The sequence below is a fragment of the Sycon ciliatum genome, chromosome 1 (genome assembly GCF_964019385.1).
Source record: "Sycon ciliatum chromosome 1, ocSycCili1.1, whole genome shotgun sequence".
NCBI lineage: Eukaryota > Metazoa > Porifera > Calcarea > Leucosolenida > Sycettidae > Sycon > Sycon ciliatum.
In genome coordinates this window covers 15729173-15746884 of record NC_088643.1, presented here as the reverse complement: position 1 = coordinate 15746884, position 17712 = coordinate 15729173, and the positions used below count along the sequence as shown (strand labels likewise).

The 17712-nt window shown below is 47.1% G+C and overlaps 1 protein-coding gene across 2 annotated transcripts in view; it reads right to left on the bottom strand.

Moving 5' to 3' along the window:
• Window positions 1–16980: 16980 nt before the first annotated feature.
• The window catches only part of LOC135815037 (putative uncharacterized protein DDB_G0271606), a 44560-nt gene continuing 43828 nt past the window's right edge, over window positions 16981–17712 (bottom strand). For both annotated transcript variants that reach the window (XM_065328266.1, XM_065328274.1), the window contains exon 17: window positions 16981–17712. This exon is cut by the window's right edge and continues 79 nt beyond it. In XM_065328266.1, coding sequence (XP_065184338.1) covers window positions 17643–17712 — 70 coding nt within the window. In that variant the 3' untranslated portion in view covers window positions 16981–17642.

The window sequence follows — 17712 nt, the reverse complement described above, 5'->3', positions numbered from 1 at the left end:
CTTACTATTGCCGTGGCTGGCTCAACGCCCTTGTCTCAGGGGATTCTGTCCCTGCATTAGCTATGCTTGTCACATGCTATGAGATTGTGTCTAATAATAATAATAATAAGTCGTAGGTTTACGACTCCCTTGATAACATGTCCAGTCCACTCCTATCAGTTACGGTCGTAGCTAGGTCGGACGGTGCGTTGACCCCGTTGAACTTTTGCTACTACATGTAGATCTACAGTACAACGCCCTCTACAAAAATTCCCCTGTTATTTTGCACAGAACCATCACAATATTAGCAGCATATGTGAGCATAATGCGGCATAATATGATAACTTTTAGCATAAAAATTGCATAATTCTGCAATTTTTTCAGCAATGCATTAATGCGAAAAGCATAATTTCACGAAAATATTAGCATAAGGCCAAACTAAAGAAGGTGTGTGGTTCGACTAACATGGACATTTTTTTTACGGGCGGGCGGGCGGATTTTTTTTTTTAAATATATTTTTTAGTACATGTAAATACACTGTACTGCCTTTAGACACCCAGTACATCGGCATTATTACGCAGTGTTATGCCATACATGTTGTATAAAGGGATCACTGGCTAATACTTTGAAACATTGTGTAGCTCTGGAACGAGAAGAGAATAACTTCAAGCGGTGACTCTGACTGTCCAAATCATCAAGCAAATGAAGAACGATGCGAGTTGAAAGTAAGTTCGGGAACTACTTCGAAGTACAAATTGTACAATGTACCGGTACATGTATTGCTAGTTTGGTGTCGGCGTGCACGAATACATGGGCTTTTTCCATCGACGCTTCCTGTGCTTGCACACATGGAGCAGCAACTTACCGGTACAGGTGAAATATCGTTCCCATTACACGACGAAAGTGCAATCTCGTCTGTCCTTCATTTATTTATTTATTTATTTATTTCTGCACCTCGTGGCATGTCAAGACAGCCAATTGAGTTGAGGAGAGGGTGAGACCAACCACGGAAGAAGAGAAAAAAGAAAATTAAGAGCACGTACACAAAGTGGGAAGGGATTAGCAACTTACAAAGCAATGGGATGCTCAGCGAGCTATGCAGCGGAAGTGGTGACTGTGACTTTGTTTACTGGGAGATACTGAAGTGCTGTCTGACGAGGGTACGGAATTTGGGCATATCTGGAGCTTGTCTAACACTGGGAGGCAGTTGGAGCCACGTGGAGTAGGAGGAAAAGAAAGGGGAATTTACGAATAGGGTAGACCTAGCTAGGGGGAGACGAACGCAGCTTCGGGTAGTGCCACCTGAATTGAACCAATTAAGGGACTGTAAATGAGCAGGGTGCTGGTCAAGGAAAATTGAATGCGCCAGGGTGCACTTGGAAGCATCAAGGTAATGTTGCAGAGTGGTAGTGGATGCAGCAGCATACAAGTCTAGATTTGAGGTATAACGATCAGTACGGAATATGATTCGCAGTATACGGCGATGGAGAACTTCTAATTTACCTATGTGGGTTTTGTTAATGGTGGACCAGGCAGGGAAGCCGTACGTGAAGAGGGGAAGAATGTATGATTTATAAAAATTAATCCGGCAATTTTTGGGCAAATGGGACAAGTGACTTGACATTATGCCGACAGATCGGCATACTTTGGACGACACATGATCAGCATGGTGAGACCAGGAGAGGGCGGAATCTATGACAATGCCAAGGTGTTTATGGTGGGGCGCTACAGAGATAGGGTGACCGGGATCATCGGGAAAGTGGAAGATGGGCACTGGATCTGTGGGAGGGGGAAACAGGAGGAGCTCGGTTTTGGTCACATTTGGCTTAAGGTACCAAGTGCTCATCCAGTGAACAATGTCGTTGATACAGGTCTGAACTTTGGGGTACAGGGTGGCGTGAGATGGGGAGGAAGCAAGGACAGTGGTATCATCTGCAAACAAAGAAATATTGGGAATTGAATAGGGGAGGTCATTAACGTATGTGAGGAAGAGCAGGGGACCTAAAATGGAGCCCTGGGGCACTCCGGATGTCACAGACTCGGGGTCAGATAAGGTTCCATTTACTGTGACGCACTGATTTCGGTCCAAGAGGTAGCTAGTTATCCAGGCGAGTAGGGAGCCGGAGACACCATGGGCACGAAGTTTGGCGATCAGGCCCTTGTGCCACACGGTGTCGAAGGCCTTGGAGAGGTCGAAGAAACAGATGCAGGAGACCTGCCGCTGGTCTTTTAGGGAGCAGAGGTCTTGGATTATGCGGGATAATTGCAGGGATGTGTTGTCCTTACGACGGAAGCCAGATTGTGCGGGGTGAAGAAGAGGGGAGATATGGTCGTACAAGCGGTCGTACACTATTCTCTCTAGCAGTTTGGAGACGCAGGACAGGAGGGAGATTGGTCGGTAATTAGACGGGTTGTTCTTGTCGCCTTTATTTTTGTACACTGGAATGACAGTGGCTGACTTCCATCGTGACGGGAATGTGCCGGAGGAGAGGGAAAGGTTAAAAAGAATGGAGAGTGGGCGGGCAATTGAGTAGCTCAGTTTCCTGAGGATCTCATTGGTGATCCTATCAGCTCCGGGGGATTTGTTCAGAGGCAGTCTTGCAATATACTTGTGAACAGTCGATGAGGTGATGATCAGGGAGTGCAATGTAGTTGCTGGTGGAGGTAGAGAGGAAATAGTGGGAATAGGAGCATCGGGGTCAACCTGTAAGCCAGCACTAACGAAGTGGCGGTTCAATAAGTTACCAATGGATGCCGGAGAGGTGCTTGTTCGACCATTGGGGCCCACCATCTTCGAAGGTATAACCCGGGCGCTGGTAGGATTTCGCAGTTGACGAATGAGCACAGGGAGGGATGGGAGGCGAGGGTTTGTGGGAGATATCGTGGCACGGAGGTTGCGGATGTAGCAGCGATGGCAGGATCTGGAAAGGCATTTTACATAGTTACGTTGGTGTTTGTATTTGTTGAAATTTGTAGGGGATGGGTATTTCCGGTAGATGCTGTAGAGATCGCTCTTGACTTTAATAGCTGCTTTCAGTGACGGAGTCATCCAGGGGCAGGGTTTGTGGCGTGATTTCCGACGAGGAGGTGAGGATCTTCCTATATATAGGTCCAAGGCACCTTCAAGGATGTCAGTGAATGCGGAGACAGCCGTGTCGATGCAGTGGGAGGCAAGGACCTGAGACCAGGGTACAGCTGCGAGAAAAACATTCATGGCATTCCACATGTTATCCGTGGCACTCAGGACATTGTATTTTTGTGTAGATGGTGGGCTACGGCAGGTGCTGGCTGCTGTGGGGGAAGACTTTGAGGAGGAGAACTCAGCCAGCAGGACGGCATGGTCTGATGCGCCAAGAGGAGCCAGGTGTTGAATGTGGTTGAGTTGGTTAGGGATGTTGCTCGCGATAAGGTCTAGACAGCTGCCAAGTCCATTCGAGCGGAGGTGGGTGGGAAGGGTTACCGATTGGGTCAAATTATAGCATGAGAAGAGGTTGTCAAGACTCAGACCCTGTGCATCCGTTTGGTCAGTTGAGCACCAGCCGGAATACCTACAGTTGAAGTCGCCTGATATCACAAGGGCTTCGGGCTTCCTTTGTGTTGATTGCAGGGCTATTTGGAGGCGGTCGAGAAAAGTCGAGAAGTCATCCGTCGACGGGGAAGGAGCACGGTAGATACAGGCTACTGTTAGGTGGGTTGTTGGCAGGTCAGAAGGTGAGACAAGCTTATGTTCAGCGAGTGTAAGCCGAAGTGCTAGCGCTTCCAAGCCCGGTTGCTGAAAATCCGGTAGCTGATCAATGGAAGTGCACAGACCTTCACGAACTAAGATTAGAACTCCTCCATACCCCCTGTGTGGGTCACGGTTCTGTCTATTTTCTAAAACAGGTCGGTCTCGACGGAAGCATTCATAGTGTGGCACGTGGAAAGCTTGTGTGGGAGTTAGCCAGGTCTCTGTGATGCATACTACGCTGGGTGTGTGATCTTCACAGATTTGAATGAGTTCGCCAGACTTGTTTGCTATGGAGCGAGCATTAAGGACACAGATTGTAAGTCGGTGAGTAGCAGCATTCATCCCAAAACAGAAGGCCGTCCTTAATCTGGAACGAGGCAATCACTCTCAACCGGACGGTCACTTCAAAATAAGTCTCGCCAGTTTGCCGGTGGTCGTATCGAGTAGACTCTACTACAGTACCAGCACAAGGCAGCAGTCGTACCACTCACTGCACTGCACTGCAGTACAACTACAAGTCAAGTCCAAAAGCCCGGAAGGAGCCGCCTAGCGCCTGCGTCCGCAGACTCACGCTGCACAGCACGTAGACGTACGTGGACGTGTTCAGTCCACGTACGTCAGTCACACGGGTACGACAGCCCGCCGAAAAAAAGTTACGGTCGGGCTGAAAAATGTACGGTCGGTCGGGTGAGTCGAACCACAGACCTTCTTCAGTGTGGCCTAATCCGTCAAGGCCTATTTGCAGAGAACGGTTCACGTGGTCCGCAGCGCTTGTGCGGCTGCTAGTGCTACCTATACCTATGGCCTAGGCTAGGCTAGGTGGCTACATGATTCGCACGCTTCGCGTGCTCAGTGCTTCTGCGCCCGGCTGCTACTGCTACTCGTACTGATCGTGTCTGCTACCTACGCTGTTCGCACGCTTCGCGTGCTCAGCACGTGGTGGTGGCTACACGATTCGCACGCTTCGCGTGCTCAGTGCTTCTGTGGCTGCTTCCGCTAGCTACACGATTCGCACGCTTCGCGTGCTCAGTCACACAGTCAGTGCTTCTGCGGCCGCTAGCTACACTGTTCGCACGCTTCGCGTGCTCAGGGCAGCGCTGCTCCGCAGGATGGCCTGAGCGTGACACACAGACACACGTCACAGGTGCCTCTTCTTTATAAGTAAAGATTATTATACATGTACCTGATGTGGGCAATTTTGCCGAACGTAATAATTGATTGACAAACGATTTCGAGTTTGCAGAGTGAATGGGAAGAGAGCGGGTCTGCTCTGAAACATTTTTTCCTATCAATTTTAAGTTGCGTTCATTCTTCTGTGCCGCCTTTTCTGCCTTCGTGCCAATTCTGAGGCACGCAGCCGCAGCTGCTCAAGGTCTCAAGTCTCGCTTGGACTTGTGCTGCCACGAGCCTCCTCTCGATTTGGTTATTCCTCTCTTTCTTATTTAGCTGCTGACCGCTGGAACTCAGTTCCGGCATCGGTCCGCCTTGCTGCTTCACCGAGTCAATTTTGTATCGCAATCCTAGATTGGCTAGGGTACCCCGTAAGGAGACCATAGGTCTGTGGGGACTTCCCTAGAGAAATATGAATAAATACTATACTATACTATACTAACGTTACACTACTACTTTTGAGCTATTGTTCAGAAAGTGGTAAATGAAAGGGGGTTAACGGTTTTTTAGCTAACAACCGCTCTAGTTAGTTGCAATTCACTTTCGGCGCATGCACTGGATGAAAATTCTTGTATTAGTGATGTTATGATGAAGAAAGGAAAAAGGACAAAATATCACGAGTTATGACAAACTGTCCACCAACGTAACCAGATCTTATACAGTCAGCAAGTGCGACAAAATGGCACAAAACTAACAAGGAGTACTGAGACATTCGACGACCTGACACCTAGCTCCAACACTTCTCCAAGGCGCAAACCAACAACCTTCCTACTTGGAAGGCTCAGGTTCGGAAAGGTCCAAGAGGGGCTATTCCTGCTTCGGAGATGGGGGATCGTATGAAATGATCGCACTCAAGATTGCAGCCGTCTACCAGATGCTAATGCTGCAGAAGCCGGACTGTGACAATAATAAATATGGTAAAATACTTGAGCGCCGCATGGACCAGTGGTCGAAGGGAGATTTTGCAGAGCTGCAACGGGAAGCGGACACCATACAGACCTCTCTTCTATCGTCCAAGAACAAACATAAACGTGATTCAGTGGGTCCGTCGGTTGACCCTGCTAGGCGTTTTGCAGATTATGTCACCGCGGGCAAAGTGGGCAAGGCGCTCCGTGGCTTGACAAGCGGTGATGATGGAGGCGTGCATCAGTTGGACGACGAGATTGACGGACGCACTGTCCGGGATATCCTGAAAGACAAACATCCACCCGCAGAGCCGATGAGCGAGGACGCCGTTATTGGTGGTGATCCACCTGCTCCACCTCATCCGATCTATTTCAGCAGCCTTGGACGTCAGTCGATTAAGAGTGCAGCGCTCGGTACGCAGGGTGCTGCGGGGCCGAGTGGTGTTGACGCCGAGAACTGGAGGCATTTTTGCGCTAGTTTCTCTGACGCCTCCCAGGGCCTTTGCGATGCACTAGCATCGCGTGCAAGGCGTTTAGCCTCCACGTACGTGCACCCAGCATCTTTGTCGGCTTTCACTGCGTGCAGATTGATAGCGTTGGACAAGCAACCCGGTGTCCGGCCGATTGGAATAGGTGAGGTCGCTCGACGCATTATAAGCAAGGCCATCCTCTCCGTCGTAGGCCAAGCCGTTCAGGAGGCGGTTGGGTGTATACAGCTATGCGCTGGCCAGGATTGCGGTATAGAGGCGGGAATACATGCGATGCAGCAGGCCTTTGAGCTGGATGACACCGAAGGAATTCTGATGGCGGATGCAAGTAATGCGTTCAACAGACTAAATCGACAGACTTGCTTAAGAAATGTTCGGCACTTGTGTCCATCACTTGCTACCGTTCTTATTAATACCTACCGTGATCCAGCTCATCTCTACGTGGACGGTGAAAGTATCCTGTCGCAAGAAGGGACAACACAGGGTGATCCCCTTGCAATGTACATGTACGCGTTGGGAATAATGCCCTTGATACGTTTGGCGGATGAGGCGGGTGCGGTGCAGTCATGGTTCGCGGACGATTCATCCGCTGCTGCTCGTCTTCGCAGACTCCGTCTATGGTGGGACATAATGGACAAGAGAGGACCGGCATATGGATATTACGTAAACCCAAAGAAATCGGTCCTTGTCGTCAAGGAAAGGTGTTACCAGGAGGCGACTGAATTGTTTCGAGACACTGGTGTAATGATAACGGACGAGGGATCACGATATCTTGGCGCAGCAATCGGAAGGGACAGCTTTCTTCAAAGCTATATCAAAACAAAGGTGGACGAATGGATGGGGGAACTGAAGAAGCTAGCAGTATTTGCACAAACCCAGCCGCAGGCTGCGTATTCTGCGTATGTGACGGGCCTCAGGGGTAGATGGGCGTTCCTCTGTCGTACCATGAAGGTACCCGAACCCATGTTCCAACCGCTGGAGGACATTGTGAAGTCTGAACTGATTCCCGCCTTAACTTGCCGTGCACCCCCAGGCGACACCCTCCGACGGCTTATGGCTTTGCCGTGTCGTCTGGGTGGGCTCGGTTTGATTAACCCTGTGTCCCTATGCCAACAATACGACTCGTCGGTTCGGATGACCAACCCTTTGTCTCGGAGAATCTTGTCAGGGGATGGCTCCATCGGTGACTCGGTAGTGTTAATCAGATCGGCCAAGAGAGACGCCAAGGCATCTTCTCGACGTCATCAGAAACTGGAATTCGACGCGATATCGGGCAGTGCGTCGGAGTCGCTACGACATGTCATAGACGTCGCGAAGGAGAAAGGGTCGTCGAGCTGGCTGACGTGCCGTCCACTTAAGAAATATCATTTTAATTTAACAAAGGGAGAGTTTTGGGACGGACTCTGCCTCCGTTACGGATGGACACCGGCCAGGGTACCGTCACACTGCTCTTGCGGCCAAGAGGCAACTGTCGCGCATTCCCTGTCGTGCCCCTATGGAGGGTTTCCCTCCATTAGACACAATGGTATTCGGGACGTCACGGCCCGGCTGCTGGACGAGGTGTGCACCAGTGTGTCCATCGAGCCCTTGCTGCAACCGCTGACGGGGGAGCGTCTTCGCTACCGGACCGCAAATGTGGAAGACCGTGCCCGGTTGGATGTCGCTGCCAATGGTTTGTGGGGCAGTCGTTTTGAGCGTACACTTATTGATATACGGGTTTTTAATCCTCACTCACGCTCAAATCGATCTGCACCACATACTATTGTGTATCAGCGACATGAAAAAGAAAAGAGAAGGCACTATGAAGAGCGGGTGAGGCAGGTTGAGCAAGCCTCCTTTGTTCCGGCGGTCATGTCAGCCAGTGGCGGAATGGGTCCAGCATCAACAGCACTGTACAAACGAATTGCTCATCTGTTGGCGGAGAAGAGGGGTGAGCATTACTCTCATGTTATGGCATTTGTTAGATGCAGGATTTCCTTCAGCCTTCTGAAATCCTGTATCATGTGCATTCGCGGTTGTAGGCGTTTAAATTTTGGTTTGAAATTTGCACCCTCCTGCGGAGCCCACGCTGCTTTGGCAGTGGCGGAGGCTCGCTTGCCGACGTAACCGTCGGAGATCATCATGAACAATGGACTGACTAATTATTCACTTGTCCTGTCTTTATAAATAACATGTTATTGCATATGTTCTTGGTTTAGTTTTTGGCCTTTTTCGTGCTTTGGAGTTGATAACATTTTCCTCACTATCGAAAAAAAAAAAAAAAAAAAAGAGGGGAAGGAAAGCGCAACGAAGAAGAGCATGAGCTACGCATCACGGCAACAAAGAATGCCGAAAGTTACTGGATGATGACGAAACTATAGTCCATTTCAAAAAGATTAGCAATCAGGTTTTGGTCTTAAAAAGTATGAAGATAAGGGAAATTTGGCCAACAAAGTACATAGAATGGCTGGTTAGGACAAGGCAAATTGTTCTGTGAAGGTTTCGGAACAATTGGACCAGCCGTTAAGGAGTTAGAATTTCGGCCAGGTTTCCGGCCTTTTCTCATGGTTTACAATTTGCCCTGGATGTCAGTATCGATTTTTTATCAAAACCCACGATTTATCCTTTCCTTTTTGGCCTTGTGGTTATGAATGCTGTCTGCTGACCATGAAGTTGTGAGTTCAAATCCCAAACTATCTTCAAGTCAAACTTTTTTTCATTGTTTTGGTGATCACGCTGGTGCAAAAAGTACAAGCCAAAGAAGGTGGCTGCGCCAAACGACTTGTTGTTGGAGCTCGCGTTTCCTGCCGAACTTACTGACACTTGACTGGTTCACGCCATGTGAACACACCCACAACACTGAAACGGTGTGAGTGAACACGGAAGTCATTGCGCTGTAGCTACGTGTTGTTGAATACAACGGCACATCGATCGATCGATTTCTCTTTGAGAATTATTTTAGTATTTCAAGATCGCCAATTTATTTGAATTTAGGAGTCAACGCCGTCTTCTATCAGCTTTCACAGGCGTCTGCTTTTCTCAAAATGTCCGGCCGAAGTCACACGGATAGCTTTGCCAAGTCATGGCCTTGGGAATGAGTCTGTGTCGATGTCGTTTTCGTCACATCGCGAGAGTAAATTGCATCGCAGCTCAAAGAAATTGGGCACGAAACGAATTGGGACCCATCCCGCTCGACAACATTTACCACACTTTCGACATGTCCTCTCTGACTCCATTTCGATACGAGGAAGAACTCGTTTGTTGTAAACCAGATGTACATGTACCGACGTGAGTTAGTTGTCATTTTTCATGCTTTAGGATTATTTCTTCGAGTTCACAGTGAGTTTTTCCAGCCAGCTCTCGAGCGCGCATACGGTAAGACGGCAAACTCCCCGGGCGATCGCCAGGATTGCTAATCTTTTTGAAACTGACTGTAGTAAGACTATTGGACAGACCGGCCTTACTACAACTCAACGACGCAAAGCAACAGACCACCAAACTTGCGAGGCTCAAGTTTATGTAATAAACATAGTAGAAGGGGAAGCTAAGCGAAGACGAATTGTGACAAACCGAAACGCCAACATCCTACTGATCTCCACTATCATGTATGATGGACTAGTTATGTACAATAACAAGTGTTGGAGAAGTGTTGGAGCTAGGTGTCAGGTCGCCGAATGTCTCAGTACTCCTTGTCAGTTTTGTGCCATTTTGTCGCACTTGCTGACTGTATAAGATCTGGTTACGTTGGTGGACAGTTTGTCATAACTCGTAACATTTTGTCCTTTTCCTTTCTTCACCATAACTATATTGGCTCACCATCCGAATTCATATTAGTGATGTCGAAACAATTATTGATATTTTGCGCTAGTACTGACAATGGGTGACTGGCCCGAAACGTAAATAATTTTTTCGACATCACTAGTACAAGAATTTTCATCTAACGCATGCGCTAAAAGTGAATTGCAACTAAATAGAGCGGTTGTCGGTTGACAAGCCCCCTTGTATTTTGAGCTTTTTCTGAAAATATGGATGTGATATCAGCAACTAGCACTTGTTTTGACACGGTTGCGAAAAGCGAAAGTTGCGAAACATTATGGCATCTTTGGGAAAGGGCTAGTATTAGTGTAGTACGCAGTCGTTGCTCTGCATTGGGATACCGCAGAAAGCAAAAAAGATTGCGAACCTGCCTCTTCCCTGCCACCCCACCATCACCACCACCAACACTACCCCTTTTCGCATTTCCCTTGCCTCTCCCATGTTGTTGTTGTCGTCGTACTTTTATTACGAAGTTGCATCATAAACAGGCGTGTCTGCTTTCTGACATGTGTACGGCTAGCAGTATAATAATTTTTTGAGGAAAAAGGAATGTAACGATTGTTGACTAGCAGAGGATGCTATGGTGATACATTTACGGAAATTACGTCAGAGTACTGTAAGACTGGCCTTACACTATGAGCAAACCAGAGTATGTGGAAGACATAGCGATGGGTGATCCTGAAAGCCACGGAAGTAAGTCAGTTGCTACTGGATGCAGGCTAGTCAAAGTGATGAACGAATAATGAATAAACATTTTAACTCTCTGCAGCACATGCTACTGTTAATCAGATCTCTATCTTTCACTGCTCACAAGTGCTAAAAGTGGTGCAAAATGGAGAGTAAAAAAGAGGGCGCAGGTACCACAGTCAGGGGGGGGGGGGGGTGCGAGCACAACAGACTAAATATCGTAGTAGGATAGAACTTGTTCCCAAATGTTTCCACGCGAACAATTTGCTGCTGCTACCAAACTTCAGTATCATCACGTGATGCAGCACCTCCTAAGCTAGTGGCAAAAATAAGCCTGTTCTCACACTCCCTGGCTGTGTAGCCATCGCCTCCTACATTACCATCCATTTTACACAAATTGTATCACTTTTGAGCAACACCATGCCCAGTGGGCCAGCAAATCTCATGTTTATTGGCAGTCTTCGGACGGGCCAGGAGATGTTGAATAAATAAATAAATAAATAAATAAATAAAATGCATCCACAAGCTAGTACTGATCCCTCCTCCCCTTAAAAAAGTAAAAAGTAAATATAAGCGAATATTTGACGAGGAGATTTTGGTAAACCTTCATGACTTTTTTGTAGTGTGGCGATGACAGCAGAATTTGTTCTCTTTATTGCTATTATATAATATAAGCAGTCAATATAGTCTAAAAAGGAGTGAAATACTTTGTTATAGCTATGAAAAGTATGAATGCCGCAGACATCACCACGCAACATGACAATTTGTTCAAGGTTTGGTTTCGTGTGTTTCCAAAATCGATTTTCACGCTCCGATCATCAGTGGAAATACGGAACTAAAGAGATCAAGGGAAAAAACAAAGGTTAAAAATCCAAAGAAGTGTGACACATGACGGGTAACTTGTGGTAAGTATTACAAAAAGTGAGAACTAAAATAAAGAGTAAGTGTGACAACCGGGCATGAACAGTGCAGAAACAACTCATGAACACGGGGTGCAAACTCACGAAAATAACCTAAGTGCTAAAACATGTTCTTTTTGCTTATGTTAGGTACCTCCTCCCGTACCTTTTCTAGCTGGCCTGCATGCACTTGCGTACGCACCTTTTGTCTCCTTTTGCTCCGTTGGCCTTGTTAAGTCCCGGTTTCGCTCAGTCAGCAGAGCACGAGGGTACAGTAATGGATAATGGTTATCATACAGAATTGCACACTTATTCAGAGAGAGAGAGAGAAAGAGTTCTCTAGCATGAATCTAAGATGTAGGAACTGATCTTAATCGGCAAGAAACTAATCCCCCTAGGAAACTAGAAAGGCAGCAGCTTTTATAGCGAAGGTAGAGAACTAAGGTTGGTAAGACAAGGATTACGAAATCATCCTTCTACAAGTTCTAGAATAGTGGAGAAGGCAAACCTAGATCATCATTGCTATACAGGTACTTCAGTAGATGAAATGAGCATTGCGTAACATAAACATAATGACTAAGCGAGGTATTCTAGAAGGTGAGATATGCAATTTAGTCAGCAGCATTAGTCATCAAGCATATGACTTGGAAGGTATGGAACAGTCCGGAATCAACGACGTGATTGACTAACTAAAAGGAAGTGGTAGAGGTACTAGTTCTAGAAGTGCTGACAACAAGGTTACAAGCATCGGAGATCTAATTATAGCTTATGACGAGGCTTACGTTTACGTGCATGTACTACAGTACTAGTAGTCGCAAATACTCGCAATCAAGTCATGTACATGTCATAATGTATGCATTTCTACCCTAACAGCCTGGGTAGCTACTTGCGCGCCCATATTTGCCATAGCTACCCAGGCCCTTTATCTTGCCGTTCCGACTTGATCTCTCTCTCTCTTTTCTCACTCTTCAATGTAGTCGTTTCGTTCGTCTTGGTCTCTTGTCTCGTCGTCTACTAGTATAATAAATGTCGTCCCCCAACCTACCTGTTCCCGTTGTAATGTCTGGATATGTCGTCAGTCGTCCTGTTTCGAATTCAACATTGGCGCCCGATTATTGATCGACCCACGACCCTGAGATCATCCCATGCCCAGCCGTCCTCAACCACCATTCGTCTCGTCTATGTCAACCTCGTCTCGTCCATGTCAGTCTCGTCTCTCCTACGCCAACCTCGTCTCGTCTCTATCAACCTCGTCTCTCCTACGCCAACCTTACCTCGTCTATTCTCGTTCAAGCCATGCAGGTCAGCTACCTTTCTCTCTTTTTTTTTTTTTTTTTTTTTGTATGCGTTCCTTCTTCGTCAAATTTATTTTCGTGAATTTTTTTTGTAGTGTGTGTGCGCGCGGGTGTCCTTCATTAATATTAGGGGTCCGATCATGGTGAGCCACGCTCTCTTATTTATGTCGTATATTAAAGTGTAACTAGGCTCTATTAGCCGTGCAAAATACTAGTCATCAGAATACAATTCAAGTCCCTCGTCGAACTCCAATAGTTATTTTTTGGGCCATGTTTTGAATGGGCGTTTGGGCCCGTTGTTATCGGCAATGTACACACTATAGTATGAGTAGTACAGGAACGTTGACGGTTGTAATGATCTGTAGTGCATTTTTTAGTCCACACTTTTGTGAGGCCCGTGCGTTGTGTGTGTGTGTGTGTGTTTTCTCCATCAGTCATTTTTTTTTAAATCTTTTTCTCTCTTTTTTCTCTCTCCGCGAGGACGCGGGATTTTTTTTCATGGAGGGGTGGTATGTTAAGTACCTCCTCCCGTACCTTTTCTAGCTGGCCTGCATGCACTTGCGTACGCACCTTTTGTCTCCTTTTGCTCCGTTGGCCTGGGTAGCTACTTGCGCGCCCATATTTGCCATAGCTACCCAGGCCCTTTATCTTGCCGTTCCGACTTGATCTCTCTCTCTCTTTTCTCACTCTTCAATGTAGTCGTTTCGTTCGTCTTGGTCTCTTGTCTCGTCGTCTACTAGTATAATAAATGTCGTCCCCCAACCTACCTGTTCCCGTTGTAATGTCTGGATATGTCGTCAGTCGTCCTGTTTCGAATTCAACACTTACACAAATCGGGCTTATGCGTACGAATACAAACAGCTTCAAGGACCTTCAACTGCTGGACATAACGGGCACGACACAGTACAGAGAAGTGGGAATCATCATAAACACTCAAACAATCGGGACGAGATAACAAATGCAAGTACACAGCTGACTTCTTACGAATTTCACCCTCATCAGCTCCATCACCTTCCCTGCCACCTGACTCCTCCTCGTCCGTTTTATCACCATCACCACCAGCCGTCTCATCGTCAACCGCCTCGTCGTCATCCGCCGCCTCGTCATCACCCGCCTCGTCGTCATCTGTATCCTCGCCGTCATCCGCCTCGTCGTCATCTGTATCCTCGTCATCCGCCGCATCATCACCCAACTCATATTCACCACCAGTCAGTCGTCTGATACCATCCATGTTCTCCTTCCTACGTCTGTCCCGTGCCACTGTCCTTACCTCATCTACGTCCCGAGATTGTGTTCCGTTTTGCCCTCGGCTTCCGGTCTCCTTCGATGCTCCGCGTGGGCCTTGGCCATTCCTAGCATATATTTCGGTTGAATAATTCGCGGTCGACCTCCGTGGTCTCTGGACCCACGGATCAAGCGCCGGAGGGTGCTGCGGTGTCCGCACAGCCGGATACTGTGTCAAAGAAATGGGATCAATTTCTGTGATTGGCGGTACTGTGGTTGTTGCCGACTCCTCCCCAACCCCAGCCACCAACGGCACTGGTGGTGGCTCCGGTGGCGGCAAGGGCAACGGTGGAGAAGGCACATTCGGTTGGCTTAGTGATCCACCACTCTTCCTCTGCACCGTGTGTTCGACTTGCTCTGGTTGTGTCGGTGGTAGAGGGAGCGGGTTCTTGCGTGGTCTTCCCCGCTTCGGGCGCTTCGCTTTTGCTGCGTCCGGCAGCATGTGAAGTTGTACATGCTGATTGCCGATTGTTTGAGTGTTTATGATGATTCCCACTTCTCTGTACTGTGTCGTGCCCGTTATGTCCAGCAGTTGAAGGTCCTTGAAGCTGTTTGTATTCGTACGCATAAGCCCGATTTGTGTAAGCAAAAAGAACATGTTTTAGCACTTAGGTTATTTTCGTGAGTTTGCACCCCGTGTTCATGAGTTGTTTCTACACTGTTCATGCCCGGTTGTCACACTTACTCTTTATTTTAGTTCTCACTTTTTGTAATACTTACCACAAGTTACCCGTCATGTGTCACACTTCTTTGGATTTTTAACCTTTGTTTTTTCCCTTGATCTCTTTAGTTCCGTATTTCCACTGATGATCGGAGCGTGAAAATCGATTTTGGAAACACACGAAACCAAACCTTGAACAAATTGTCATGTTGCGTGGTGATGTCTGCGGCATTCATACTTTTCATAGCTATTACGGAGGATTAGCAAGACGAAATTCGCGTTCGCGTTCGCAAACATTTTTCAGTTAGCGAACTGGATTGCGAACTTTTGAATTTTTCGTTCGGAAAAGTAGTCGGAACACGAATCGCGGATTCGTGTCAGGGCAGTCATAAATTTACCACGCTGTACTCTCTGTACACAATGTACGTCGTGTCAACGTCATGCATGTGCGAATTCTGTTTGCTATAGTGCTAATCCTTCTCATAACGCGAATTCCGTCACTGAGTTCGACTTTCCTTGGAGAGCGAACGCGAACGCGAATTTCGTCTTCCTAATCCTCCGTATTATTAAACTTTTATCTCCACGTAGATTATTTAAATACATTGTATGTATACAATAAATGAGGAGGCCGTGGGTTTATGACCAATAAAAACTATTATAAAAACCGAGGTCCCCGAATCAACCAGTAGAAACTCCTACTCAATCTCCAACAACAAAATTAGTGGACAGCTGTTATTTGTGTTGCTATGACAACTCATGTGCAGGACGAGTATTTGTTGTCATTGGTTCAATTTCTTTTACTCTTCATAGGCTATCAGGTCATTTTCCTTATTCGGTCCATTTATAACCAGTATCTATAATGAGAGTGTGGTCTGTCTCCATGGTTACCGGTATTCATTTCATTACTTTAGCCACTTCTCCTTGTTAGACCTTATCTGGAAGGCCCATTCTTGCATATTCCAACAGCATCCAAGGGAGCTAGCTCTCTTGGTTATGCAGACTGGGTCCGATCCTAAAAAGCTGTTTTTATGAACTGTTATTATGAACTGTTTTTATGGTATGACGATAATCAATGGGAGTCAATACTAAAGGAGTGATAATATTCAACAAGGCCCACACCAACCATGTGATAACAAATTTCTTAGGGTGCGTTCTTAAATCCTCTCGGAAAATTTGGAGACTCTCGGAAAAGTTCGAGAGCTGTTCTTATATCCTCTCCGAATTTAAGAGGCTCTCCAAAGCTCTCCAAGCTCCAGAGGTGGTTGAAACTTGGAGATTCCCGCGGTTTGGGATCAGCGCATGCGAACTACAGCTAAACGGATGTGTTGATCACGAGTGTACGCATTTCCCTTTTTGCATACGCACAATGCGTACTACATTCATGGCACTGAAGATCACGGCCCCTTTGGCGCTTCATATTGCTTCACATGTGAAAAATATCTCCGAATTCTTGGAGACCCGTTCTTGCATTATACCACTTTCTCCGACTTCTCTTTTCTTCTTTTCCGAGAAGTTAGAGAATATAAGAACGCATCCTTACATGGCTCACAGAGCAGACTTTGGGGCTGTTGCTGAAACTTGCCAAAAATGCGAACACATTATGACCACAATGTATATTGACATGATAATCATTTAAAAACTTTTAATGTATGTACGCGTAACATATCCGATCTGTATTGTGGTTGTGACCAGGCAGGCACAGTGGGTTGGTCAAAGACCATGATTGAGATACGAGAGGTACCTGGTTCAAGTCCTGCCTGGGAGCGGTTTTTCCAGCCGTGCTGCTACCCACAGTCAACTGGGAACTTGTGGCCAGGCACGAGGGGTACATGGATGCAGCTAATGGGGTCGTTTTCGGCACTTGTGCCAGTGGTTGTGAGACTTATCCACTGATCTCCACCATTAGGCGCTGCATCTGCCGCTAGGGTTTATCGGGTGTTAGCGGCCGTCGTGAGTTCCCTTCGGGAACGGACACGATAATTTACTTTATTTTTATTTTTTATTGTGGTTGTGCACCAGGTGTGTGGGCCACAGGCATATGACTCTGCTGCACGAGCAGCCTCCTTCTCCCCTCTCCTTGCACATGTGAGTGAGTTAGTTGCATAGAAACCAGGCAACTGATTATTATTATTATTTTTTATTTACATGAAGCATTTCTTGAGAGCAGCAGCAGCAATAGGAAGATACCAGCTTGGAGAACAAGCATTGCTGGAGCACACACGCACTGGACCAAACACTAAAAAAAAAACTGGACCAAACACTGGACAAAACACTGGACAAAAACACTGGACCAAACACTGGACGAAACACTGGACAAAACACTGCACAAAAACACTGCACAAAAACACTGGACCAAACACTGGACGAAACACGGGACAAACCACTGGACAAACCACAACATCACAAAAATCAAATGAGAAATTGCAGAGTTTCAAAGGTCCAAATCTCTTGCATTATTCTCTGAATGTGCCTTAGTGATGGTGGTGAGTCTTGATTTGGTCCACAGGCCACTCAACAGCATTCTTCCAGAGGTGCCGCACGCGATTTTGAAATAGTCAACAGCTCAACGAGCTCATCTTGTTCATAGCATCGACATTCACATCATGTCCGCGCATCTGCAGCCAGCAGCCCAGATATTCTTACTCAGTCCGAGGCACAGCAGCCTCTCGGGGAGACCACCGACTCACGATACGGCAGCAGGCACACTGTCATGGAACATACATTTTACCTCAATGTCATTGGATTTGAATATTTATTTTCCCTGTCCACCGTCGGAACTGTCACCATCGTAGTCGTCCTCAAGCTGACCAGCACCGCCAGAG